We start from the raw sequence: 12,315 nt of genomic DNA, 5'->3' as shown, positions 1-12,315 counted from the left end.
ATCTAAGGAGAAGGAGAATGCAGTGCCTGTGGTGGTGGTGGTGGTGGTCCTATTGACTGCTTTCTCCTGTCTGTCCCAGGAAGTCCCGGTGAGTGATGGGATAGAACTGCTGCAGATGGTTTTGAACTTTGAGATGAAGGATCCTCTCATCCTGTCCTGTGTCCTCACCAATGTTTCCGCACTCTTCCCATTTGTCACATACAAACCTGAGTTACTGCCCCACGTCTTCTCCAAGGTATAAGCCTTTCTTCTTTGCAAATTTTATTTTAAAACGTGAGTCACATTTTGTAACTGTTTGAAAGTATATGTTATAAATTGTTCAAGAGGCAGCCATATGTGTTCATTTATTAGATAATTTTACTTGGTGCTTCTTGTGGATTGGGCACTAGGCTCATACCTTAGTGCTCAGCACCATTGTGGAGAAAGGCGCATCAGCAGAAGTTGCAGCTACCCATATGGTATTGCAGTGAATAGCTTTCTTGCTAGGAAACAGAAAGGAGAGCTAAGGAAGGTTTTCAAGTGTGTTAGATTGGTGGTGGGAATTGTGAGAGGCTAGATAATTTTTTCAGGTTTCTGATTCAGTCCTTTTGAAGTTAATGTAAAGCGTTAAAATTAAGGTAGCTCTCAATACAGCGCTTGGAGTTTAGATGTCAAAACTTCATGGGATGATGAGATAAAATTAAGGCATTATCATACCAAGACTGTAAGTGTAGGATGACTGGAGTTCTGCTTAAGTACACTTGCTGTTCTTGCAAAGGACCAGAGTTCAGTTCCCAGCACCCGCGTGGTTGCTCACAACCTCCGCTCCAGTGCCAGAGACCCATTACACGCTTCTGCTGGTCTCAGGCACCAGGAAAGCATGTGATGTAGGCATACATGCAGACCAAACACTCATACATATAAAATGAATAAAGAAATGTAAAAAACAAAAAAGACTAGACATTTAACCATGGGAAACGGTCTGCGCATACACACCTGGGAGGGTCTAGCTCTAGCAGGGAATCCAGTATCAGATGAGCATTGGTGGAGCAGCAGTGCAGGGAATAAGGAACCCCAGTCTGCCTATCCCAGGAGGAAGAGCTCCCTCGGGAGAGGAAGACGATGCTGTGCACATGCCAGTCACACAAAGTGCATGGGGAGTGAGAGAAGTCCCGTGGGTTTCTTGAGTTGCCCTCAGACCAGTGGCCTTCTACTGTGGAGGCTAAGGAAACACCCTCACTGCTTCAGTGAAGGAGTGGAGGAGCAGTCACAAAGTGGACTAGGGTGGTCTGTCTCTTGTTTAAAAATAGAAAAGAGACATGTCCTTGGCCGATGACATAGTCTAATGGATCTGAGAATCCCCACCTTCTACTTTATAAATGTTGCAAATGTCAAGATGGGGCTTTTGAGCCTCTTACAGAGATGTCTGAAAAAGTGGACTACTGAAATTCTGTGACACCAGTGGGCAGCTCCTCCTGCTGCCTCCACTGCCACCAGTTTGATGCCAAGAATACGCTTGCAGTGTTTGTTGGGAATCCATGTTCTTTTATATTAAAACACAGGAGTGAACATTTATTTTCTTTCCCCGCAGCTATTTTCATCTGTTACTTTTGAAACTGTTGGAGAAAGTAAGGTAAGACCATTTTTCTGTTTTATTTTGGGTTATTTCTTGAAGCATCTTCTTACTGTGCATCTCAGTCGGCCTTAAACTCGGCCTTCCTGCCTCTGCCTCCAGTGCTAGGATTACAGGCATTTGCCGCCATGCCCAGCAGAGATGATTCATTAAATTATCAGATTCTAACTTCTTGTAAGCTTAAGTGTGAATACCTCATACTCATACTTAATCTTGGGTTTTTTTTTTTCCCCCACTTTGGAGTATGAAAGGGTTAGCAAAACATGTAGTCATAAGGTGTTTTTCTGGAGCCATCCGGGGCAAATCTGAACACAGATTCATGGAGACCATGAATCTGCTGACTGTCACTGCTTTCCAGCTATATTAATGAGTTGTATCAATATTTCTGAATTTGGGGATTGTCTCTCTAGGCCCCCAGGACTCGTGCAGTGAGGAATGTGAGGAGACATGCTTGTTCTTCCATCAACAAGATGTGTCGGGACTACCCTGATCTTGTTCTGGTAAGCTGCTGCACCCTGACTGCGTCACCACTGAGTCCTCTGTGGCTGGACCTTTTTGTAGATGGCTTGAGTTGGTGTGTTCTTCCTTTACCTAGGACCTCCTAATGCTACAGCCCTTTAATACAGATTCCCATGTTGTGACCTCCAACCGTTAAATGATTTTCATGCTCCTTCATAACTGTAATTTTGCTACTGTTATGAATTATAATGTAAATATTTGATATCTAGGCCATCTGATGTGTGATCCCCAAAGAGATCACGACCACAGGTTGAGAACTACTGACCTAGTGAAACAGCTTTAAATTTAATTGAATTAGCCCCTCGAGATGAATGGCTATTCTTTTGTGTGAATAAGTGAATTTACCCCTATAAATGAATACACTCTTACTCTGTGATGTTTTCAATTCCTACTGTAAGTGATTGTTTGATTTTTGAGAAAAGCCAGATGCAGATTTTGGCAATTTTTGTGGGGGTTCTTTAAGAAGTTAACATTGACCCACTTTAAAAAGTTACTCTGAAATTGCTTCTTAATGCGTAATAGCTGCTTCTGTGCAGAAACAGTAGATTGATGTTGATGAAGGTGCAGTAGCACTGATGTGGAAAAGCACCAGACATAACTGCCTTTGGCCTGTCTCCTTACTGTTCAGACAGTGACAGACGTGACAGATTACACAGCCTGATCTCCCAGATACTGTCTTGGTTTTCTGGCATTCTTGAGTGGCCCCCCTCTCTGAAAGTCAGGCCTTTTTTCTTTGTGATATGCAGCCCAATTTTGACATGCTTTATAGCCATGTGAAACAACTCCTCTCCAATGAGCTGCTCCTGACCCAGATGGAGAAGAGTGCCCTCATGGAAGCCCTGGTTCTCATTAGTAACCAATTTAAGAATTATGAGCGACAGAAGTTATTCTTAGAAGAGCTGATGGCACCAGTGGTCAACATCTGGCTTTCTGAAGAAATGTGCAGGTACAGGAGATCTTGGGAACAACTAACCCTGACTGCACTTGAGGAGAACTGGTCTATTTCCAAAGCTGTACCATTCTGGGGAGGGGTGTAAGGATACGGGGCAGTACCAGTCTGGGGAGGGGTATAAAGATGTGGGGCTGTGCCAGCATTATCAGCGATGCCTCCAGCTCTCTCAACATTTAATGTCCTATCTGAAAATGTAGCCTTGCTCATGGAGGTTTGGTGGGGGAAGCAGTGGGCAGAGACAGCTAGCATGGTCATAAGAGCATGTAAAGCTGTGTGATGTTTGCCGTGCAACCTCAACACCTTTGGAGAAATAGTCACAGTGATTGACCTGTGGGTCCTGGTACCTGTTTATTTTGTCACATAGTAGAGAACCTGTTTATTTTGTCAACTTTTTAATTTATGTAAAATAAATATGTAAAAAATGCAGTGATATTTGGAAGTAGGGATATTAACATAAACTTTCAGATGGCAGCTTATAATTCATATGATTAAATTCCTCTCACAATAAAGACTGATGTTTGGTGTCTAACAGTCTGTTAGCTTTTAAATTTGGTTTCTTGAGCTAGGGTCTTCTGTAACCACGGCTGGCCTTTAGATGATAACCACAGGGCCCAGCATGACATTCAGCTGCTGATCATTGTCTTGTCCTTTCACGGGCTGGGATTACACACCAGGGAAAATCATGTGTGGTCTATCTGCTGTTAGCTCTTGAGGCAGAAATTGTCCTTCCTTAAAGTCATGATACCGGGAAGCTGTGGTGCATACAGGCCTTTAGTCCAGTAGAACATAGACCATTCGTGGTGGGTAGGGGGGCTAGAGAGATGGCTCAGATATTAAAAGAGCACTTATTGCTCTTGGAGAGGGTCCAGGTTTATCCATTTCCAAGCATCTACATGGTGTCTCATAACCGTCTGTAACTCCAGTGCCTTTTCTGAACTCTGCAGTACCAGACACACTCGTACACAGACATAGATGCAAACAAACACTCCAAGAAAAAACTGGTTCTTGTTTTTGTTTGTTTTTTGTTTTGTTTTGTTTGAATTATGATGTGGGGGCTGGAGGGATGTCTCGGGAATGAGAGCTTACTGCTTTTCTAGACAACCAGAGTTCAGTGCTAAATACCAAGTTGACTGTTCACAACTGTCTGTAACTAGCTCCAGGGGACCCAATGGCCTCTTTTGGCCTCCACCTGCACAATAGGCAAACAAATATACACTTAGCTAAAAATAAAGTAAATCTATGTCTTAAAAAAAAAAACATGACTTTTCTTCCTCCCAACCTTCAGAGTGCTGACAGATATCGATGCCTTCATTGCCTATGTGGGTGCTGATCTGAAAGCCTGTGACCCAGCTGTGGAGGATCCATGTGGCGCAAACCGTGCCAGAGTAAGACTGCTGGGAATGGGAAGTCGCACTGCCACAGGCAGGAGTAGGGTGTGGCCGTTTACAAATTCTCAGATTTGTTTTGTCTTTGCTGCTGAGAGACCCAGGATTTCGTCCTGCCCTAAGCTTCTCCTTTCTTTTCTTCTTTAGTCTTGAATTCTTGAGTTAGTTCTCACAACAGAGCAGATGGTCTTTTCTATGAAGTCATTATTTTGGCTTTAAGGATTCCTAAGTAGCTCGGAAGACTGGAGGTGTAATGAGGAAGTAGGTCAGAACTTGGTCGCAGGGTGAGTCCTCCCTGCTATTGCTCTCTGGCATGTGAAGTCCTAAGTGATGGCCAAACCTTGAAAGCCTGAGGCGTTCCAGTGCATCGGCACTCAGATCAGCCTCTGTGGTGAAAGCCACACGATCAGCCTGGCATGTGGGGTTGGGGGCTAGGGTGCAGGCTCTGGAGTTCCAGGTGGAAGGTCAGAGGTAAAAAATGGCCATTTAAACACCAGTTTCAACACACTGGTAGTAGAGCTCATCCAAGCCATGCTCCACCCAAGGTACCATGTGAGGGTCATTAACCCTGGAAAGACGTCCTAATGAGAAGGAAGCTTCCAGAGCTACCAGGGTCCCAAAGTGGCAGTGAAAAGACCCCTCTTGAACTGAACCATAAAGAAAAGGACAAGAATCTTGCTGGGGTGGGAGACACAGAGCTTCTTCCTCTCTCTGCCTCTCTTACTGTGCTGTCACCATGAGTACATAATGCTTTGCCTCTTATTCCCTGCTGTTTCTCATTTTTCTCTGTAGATAACCTTTTGTGTGCATGGCATTCTCGGGGTTTTGAGACGAACTAGCTGGCCTTCCGACTTAGAAGAGGCCAGAGCTGGGGGGTTTTTGGTGGGTTATACACCTAGTGGAAATCCAATCTTCCGTAACCCCTGCACAGAGCAGATCCTGAGACTTCTTGACAATTTGCTTGCCCTTGTAAGGTGAGTCAGAATATTTTTTATTTATTTAATCTCATGAATCCCAAAATTTTAATTTTTATATTGAATCATAGTGATGATGCTGAGTTATGTTCTGGTTCTTTTGAGAGAGGAGCTTTCTTTCTAAAGACAGTTATCCTCTCTGTGGAAGGCATACTCTTTATATGTACACGACTGGAAATAATCCCATAGTAGTGCCTCCTGATTTTGTTTTCTGTTTTTGGTTTTGTTTTTAGAGACAGGTTTTCTCTGTGTAGCTCTGGCTGTCCTGGAACTTGCTCTGTAGTCCAGGCTGGCTCGAACTCACAGAGATCTGCTTGCCTCTGCTTCCTGCATGCTAGGATTAAAGATACGTGCCACAGCCACTCAGCTTATTTTCTCATTTTTAAAACTCGTGTTTGGGGTTATGTTTTGTTTGTTGGCTTGCTGTCATTTTGATTGTACTGCTGGGACTGAACTGAGCCTTGTGTGTTCAAGGCAGCAGGATACTAATGAGGTACCTCCTAACCCTTTTTTTCTGCCACTTCATTGTGCATGCCTACTTTTAAGGTTATTTAAAATTTACCAGTAAGAGAATGGCTTGTTGGGAACAGGATAGTTTATTTCTGTAATGTTTCTCCAGGGGTGTCCATGTGCACTAATGTGAATTTCTCACCAATGACTGACTACTTGTAGGACAAACATCCACTGGCTCAACTAGCCACGGGAACGCAAGCTGTCTTTCCCCTTGAGCTGTGCTTCACTGTGAGACCAGCAGCCACTGGAACTTGAAAGGCAGAATTAGGGACCCCTCTAGTTTTCAATTTTAACAAGATAATGGGGAGTTTTTCTTTTTATTCATTTTTATTGATACTTATTGAGCTCTACATTTTTATCTGCTCCCCTCCCTGCCTCTCCCGCTCCTTTCAACCCTCCCCCAAGGTCCCATGCTCCCAATGTACTCAGAAGATCTTGTCTTTTTCTACTTTCTACTTCCCATGTACATTAGATCTCTGTAAATCTCTCTTAGTGTCCTTGTTGTTGTCTAAGTTCTCTGGGATTGTGGTTTGTAGGCTGGCTTTCTTTGCTTTATGTTTGAAAACCACCAATGAGTGAGTACATGTGATAATTGTCTTTCTGAGTCTGGGTTACCTCACTCAAAATAATGTTTTCTAGTTCCATCCATTTTCCTGCAAAATTCAAGCTGTCGTTATTTTTTTTTCTGTTGTGTAGTACTCCATCGTGTAAATGTACCACATTTTCCTTATCCATTCTTTGGTCGAGGGGCATTTAGGTTGTTTCTAGGTTCTGGCTTTGGCAAACAAAGCTGCTAAGGACATTGTTGAGCACATGTCCTTGTGGCACAATTGGGCTTTTGGATATACCCAAAAGTGGTATTACTGAGTCTTGAGGAAGGTTGTTTCCTAATTTTTGAGAAATCGCCACACTGACATCCAAAGGGTTGTACAGTTTGCATTCCCACCAGCAATGCAGGAGTGTTCCCTTTACCCCACAACCTCTCCAGCATAAGTTGTCATCAGTGTTTTTGATCTTGGCGTTCTTTCAGGTGTAAGATGGAATCTCAGAGTTGTTTTGATTTGCATTTCTCTGATGACTAAGAATATTGAGCATTTCCTTATTGCTCCAAAAAGGCAATAGTGAGAAACTGACTAGCGACTGTTCAGTGATGGAATTAGTGTACAGGAGGGGTGTCCTGTCCCTAGTCCTTGTCCCTTAGTAACAGCCATTTTGATGGGGGGCATGTTTGGATTTTGTTCCTCTAGAAGCTCTAGTGACTTTTGTCAGATCTGTGCTCCATACATAGAGACCGGAAATGAAAAGATGGGCCAATTACTCTGTGTCCTGTTCTTTGCACATACAGTGTCGCTGGCATTTCTTTCATCCAGTACTACTGAAAACTGGTAGTGTCAGGCACCATCTCAAGTCTGATAGGATTTGGTTTTAAGTCACTCTGCTATCTCAGCATTTGTTGTGTGTTTTTAGGCCCTGGGGGTTGTACACTGTGTAGTTAATGGCTTCAAGGCTGCACATTTCTCTGGGGAATACTTAAATGTTTGTTTTCTTTCTCCTGTTGTGAGTAATGTTGATGGGGAAATCTATTGGAAAGACTAACTATATGTTTTCATAACATCCTTGTATTTTTTTCAGAACCCACAATACTTTATACACACCAGAAATGCTAGCCAAAATGGCAGAGCCTTTCACCAAAGTTCTGGATATACTTGAATCTGAAAAAACATCAATATTAGGTAAGAAGGTTTTGCCTCTTTGCTGTGTTCATCCTAGCCTCCTATGACCAACCACCTTCCAGAAATGTATTTGTGGAGCTCCTGAAGGTGCTAAAAGAGCCCGTGTGTCACCAGTCTTCTTCGTCTTAACTATGAGAGTCTTCTGAGCTGCTTTCCCCTAATTATCCCTGTCAAGGGATTTTTCTTTGGTCTGCCAGCTCACAAAAAACAATATGGAGACTACTTATTAATTATGAAAGCTCAGCCTATAGCTTAGGCTTGTCCCAGTGTCTCTTAGAACTTAAAATTAATCTATATTAATGCACGTTTTGTCTCGTGTGTTTTTATCTCTCTTCCATCTTGTACTTTTGGGAAGTTGGTTATTGATGAACCAGTAGAAACTATGTCTGATGCATGAGGAGGTACTTGGTTGGGAATATAGCTTAACTAGCATGTGCCTGGCCCTGGGTCTAGTCCCCATTTAGGAAAGGTTGGCATGGAGGGAAAGGACTAACATCTTCCCACCGAGAACTCTTAGTATTCCTCCTAGACTGTATGGTCAGCTGCTTTGGAATACAGTACACATGTTCACAGACATAGACGTGTGGTTGTTGGCACTTTGAGACTAGCATGTTTCAGCCCCCCCTTTTTTTTTTTTTTTTTTTTTTTTTTTGGTAGGATTGCCTCAGCCTCTCTTGGAAGTCAACGAACACCCTGTCTACAAAACTACTTTGGAAAGAATGCAGCGTTTCTTTGGCATCCTCTATGAAAACTGGTAAGGACCTTTCTCTGCTGCTCCGTGCTTCCTTGGTAGAACATTCATGTTGTAGGAATGGCAACACAGAAACTTTGGATCAGAATTGTAGTGTAGAGGTGAGGTAAGGCAAGTTGGTAGCAGTGTTAAGTCCATGGGAGCAACCTGCCTTCCTGCATTATATATTAATTGTTGCATGCACCTCACAGTCCTATCCATGACTTCAAATTTATGCCCACTGTGTGTTTCTAATGCATAATGATGAGGCCCAAGAGTTAGAGAAATGGGATTCCATCTGCGCTGGCTCCTTAATGCTTGTAGTCTGTAAGAAACAGTCATATCAGTCTTCACAGGCCATAGGACTGTCCATATTTCTCATACAACAGTGAGAAGCATCTAGCCTGGTCTTTGTCTTTGGGTCCTGGTTGTGGGGTTTAATGATCCGTCCGGATCACATTCAGAGCTGTAGCCTCAGTTAACCAAATATTAAAGACTTTATAAAGTCTTTAATATTATAAAGTCTTTTAATATTATAAAGTCTTATAATATTATAAAGTCTTTAATATTATAAAGTTAACCAAATATTAAAGATAAATCGGCACAGCTGTCAGTATTGGATATTAATTATCACCAGTGATTTTTGCCTTACAGTTACCATATCCTAGGGAAGGCAGGCCCTTCCATGCAGCAAGATTTCTACACTGTAGAGGACCTTGCTACCCAGCTCCTTGGTTCAGCCTTCGTCAACTTGAACAATATTCCTGACTTCCGGCTCAAATCTATGCTTCATATCCTTGAAATGACCCTAAGCAACCCAGAAGGTCAGAAAATTAGAGATGGGACAGAGAGAATGAAAACTTAATGCAAGGAACAGGTGGGACTGTGCACTTAGGTACATTCTGACCTCTTTACAGAGACGGACTCAAATAGATAAATAGCAGGGGACAGGCAGGCAGGTCAGGGTGAAGACAGGGTGTCTTACAAAAACCCCATGAGCTTTTCTCTGGCTATAGATTATTGTCTACCTACTTCTTAGAAATATAAAAGTTTAGTCAAGCGGTAGTGGTGCACACCCTTAATCCCAACACTTAGGAGGCAGGGGCAGGAGGATCTCTGTGAATTTGAGGCCATCCTGGCCTAGAGAGTGAGTGCTAGGACAGGCTTCAATGGTACACAGAAGAAACCCTGTCTGAAAAAATTCAAAGAAGGAAGTGTATGTATGTGTGTGTGTATTTGCTAATTTATTTCTTTTTCTATATTTTGCTTAGTGCTTCCTTTCTTGGTTGATTTTTTTTTTTTTTTTTTTTTTAATATGTGAAGTCTAGGCTAGCCCTAAACACACTATCCTCCTGCCTTAATCTGAATGCTGGGGTTCTGGGCATGCCCCACCAGCTGGCTTTTGTTTTGTATTTATTTCCTTTGGGGTTTTGAGACAAGGTCTCTCTCTGTTGCTTCCTGAGTGCTGGGCACTGTCACACTGGGCTTTTGATTTTTGTTTTACGCGATAATCTCACTGTCCTCCAGGCTGACCTGAGACTCCTGGGCACAAGTGACCCTTACACCTTAGCCTCCTAGCTGGAACTATAGGCAAATGTCTATACACCCAGCTACGTGCTTTCTTTTGAAAGGAACATTCAAGATTTCATCATCTTTCAGACCTTTTACATGAGGGTGTCTTTAATTCTACTCTTTAGCAACCCAATGTTTAGATAAATAAAAAAGGCAGTTGAGCTAAGAATACAAAAGAATTGAGTATAAGTGCAGCTTAGGATTCTAGGACAGAGGGGTGTTGATATACTTGAGTTTGAAAAAACAGCAACGTTAGGTAAGAAGGATCGTCCTAACCTCCTGTGACCGCTTGTCAGGAAAGGTCCTTGTGTATGAGGAGACCATCATAGGATGTTGTTTTTGTCCTGAAAGCCCTGTGGTAGACTGCCCAGGAGCACAGCCTATTGGCTGGGAAGTGAAGTAGACTGCCCAGGAGCACAGCCTATTGGCTGGGAAGTGAAGTGTCTGCTTATGTGCTAAAACTTCTTAACCCACGGCAGCACGTGTCTTTGTGAAGCCCCTCGTGCTCTTCTGCCCCCCAGAACAGTATGAGACCCTGATCGCTCCCATCCTTGGACCTCTCTTCACCTATTTCCACATGGTAAGTGGGTCAGGGAAGCGGGACAAAAATACTCTTAAATACGTGGCCAGACTGGGGAGATGGTCTCCATAGTGCCCACAGCTATCAGGACATAAGTTTAGATCGCCAGAACACACATGAAAGCCTGATGTGGCGCCACACATCTGTAAGCTCAGCACCGGGGAAGTAGAGAGATGGGTGGCACCCTGGAGCTCTCTAGGCAGGGAGACTATGTTAGTAAGTCCAGGTTCAGGGAGATCACACTCAGAAACTAAGGTAGACAGTGATAGATGAAGACATCTGACATCAATCTCCAGCCTCTACACATATGTGCAGACACTCCACACCAAACAGCCACACACACCAGATACACAGAGATGGATGCCTGCTCTTGAATCTTTGCCTAAGAAGACCCTGAAAGTGTTGTCCCAGCCCTGCCCTTCTGGCTATACAGCATCATCCCAGGAGGTTACTGCTGCTGTGGGTTAAACAGCCCCAAAAAACGAAGGTTCGTTGCTGTAGGGTGCCTTCAAGTGTAAACTCTGCTCCCTTCTTGCTGCAAGTAGAAGTGATCAAGGAACTATTTCCTCTGGGTCTGTCCTTGGCTCTGGAATGAGGCAGTAGTCCAGCTCAACAGAGAACACTTGTGCCCAGAGACCCAAAACTTCTTAAAGTATCGTTAATCTAAGAGATGCTGAGCATGTGTCCATGTCATTAGTGGAGTAAGGTTATAGAAACTAAATCTTTGTTCCCATGTATTTGGTGGTCTGCTAGGGCTGGGGGAGAATAAATGACCAGGGAAGTGTCTGACATATCCCTGCCTTATATTGACAGTAAATGACCAATATTGAATTCTTCAACATTTCTAAACACAGAAATGGATGTTCATGATCAAGAATTAAACTCTTTTCTATTTTGACCATACTAGAAGTTATTGCTAAGTTAATTCAAGTTCCTATTTATTTTAGATTCCTTTTTTAAATTTGGGCCTTGGTATAATAAAGTTTATAGTTCAGAAAGTGTCTCTAAGTTGATGTAAGGAGTTTTTTTCTTGACAATTCTGCCTAAAGTAAATCTTAATAGCTATGTGTAGATTCTTATACCTATAATCCCAGCACTAAGAAAGCTGAGATAGGAGGATAATCACTCACAAATTTAAGACCAGCCTGGGATTTATAGTGAGTTCTAGGCCAGTCTAGGCTACAGAGTAAGAGCCTCTTAGAAACAAACAAAAAAATTAGAAGTAGACCATGTGCTAGCCTCTCTCCATCTTAGCACTTCCTCCTGTTTCTCCAGAGACTTTCCCAGAAGTGGCATGTCATCAACCAGAGGAGTGTGCTGTGGTAAGGAATGCCCACTCCTTGGCAGATGAGCCAGCAAGCAGCTTTGGGTGGGTAGAGGAGGAAGGGCGGGCTGGGTTTTGACTAGCCTAGGACTAGCAGTGGTGTAGTCATTCTAAGCTTGCATGGGAGGTTGTTTGTGTCTAGACAAACTGTTACCAGTGAGTGACCTGATGTTGAGATTAATCTTTCCTTCCCCTTACCTACTCTGGATTTTGATCCTGAGCCTCCATCCAACCAAGCAGAGTCACAAGAGATAACGTCCCTCAGTGGACTGCTGTCCATCTCTGATGTGCCTTTAGAATACAGACCTGGGTAGAGCCAGAAGAGGAATGACCTGGGGCAGGGGTGCTGGTGAGGGTCATTACTTTTTTTGTTCTTGCTTCCTTTGCTCTCCCATGGAACTTGCCTCTTGGTTCTTGGTAG

The 12,315-nt window shown here is 43.2% G+C and overlaps 1 protein-coding gene across 1 annotated transcript in view; it reads left to right on the top strand.

The window, feature by feature from the left end:
• Positions 1–12,315, top strand: part of Xpo5 (exportin 5) — a 39,636-nt gene that overhangs the window by 22,910 nt on the left and 4,411 nt on the right. The window contains exons 15-25 of the mRNA XM_048445272.3: positions 80–235; positions 1,571–1,612; positions 2,023–2,112; positions 2,878–3,077; positions 4,369–4,468; positions 5,261–5,442; positions 7,588–7,688; positions 8,346–8,442; positions 9,073–9,209; positions 10,473–10,570; positions 11,846–11,892. Coding sequence (XP_048301229.1) covers positions 80–235; positions 1,571–1,612; positions 2,023–2,112; positions 2,878–3,077; positions 4,369–4,468; positions 5,261–5,442; positions 7,588–7,688; positions 8,346–8,442; positions 9,073–9,209; positions 10,473–10,570; positions 11,846–11,892 — 1,250 coding nt within the window. The remainder of the gene's footprint in view (positions 1–79; positions 236–1,570; positions 1,613–2,022; positions 2,113–2,877; positions 3,078–4,368; positions 4,469–5,260; positions 5,443–7,587; positions 7,689–8,345; positions 8,443–9,072; positions 9,210–10,472; positions 10,571–11,845; positions 11,893–12,315) is intronic.

The sequence above is a fragment of the Myodes glareolus genome, chromosome 18 (assembly GCF_982192425.1).
Source record: "Myodes glareolus chromosome 18, mMyoGla1.1, whole genome shotgun sequence".
In the NCBI taxonomy this organism is placed as follows: Eukaryota; Metazoa; Chordata; class Mammalia; order Rodentia; family Cricetidae; genus Myodes; species Myodes glareolus.
This window is presented reverse-complemented; position numbering and strand designations above follow the sequence as displayed.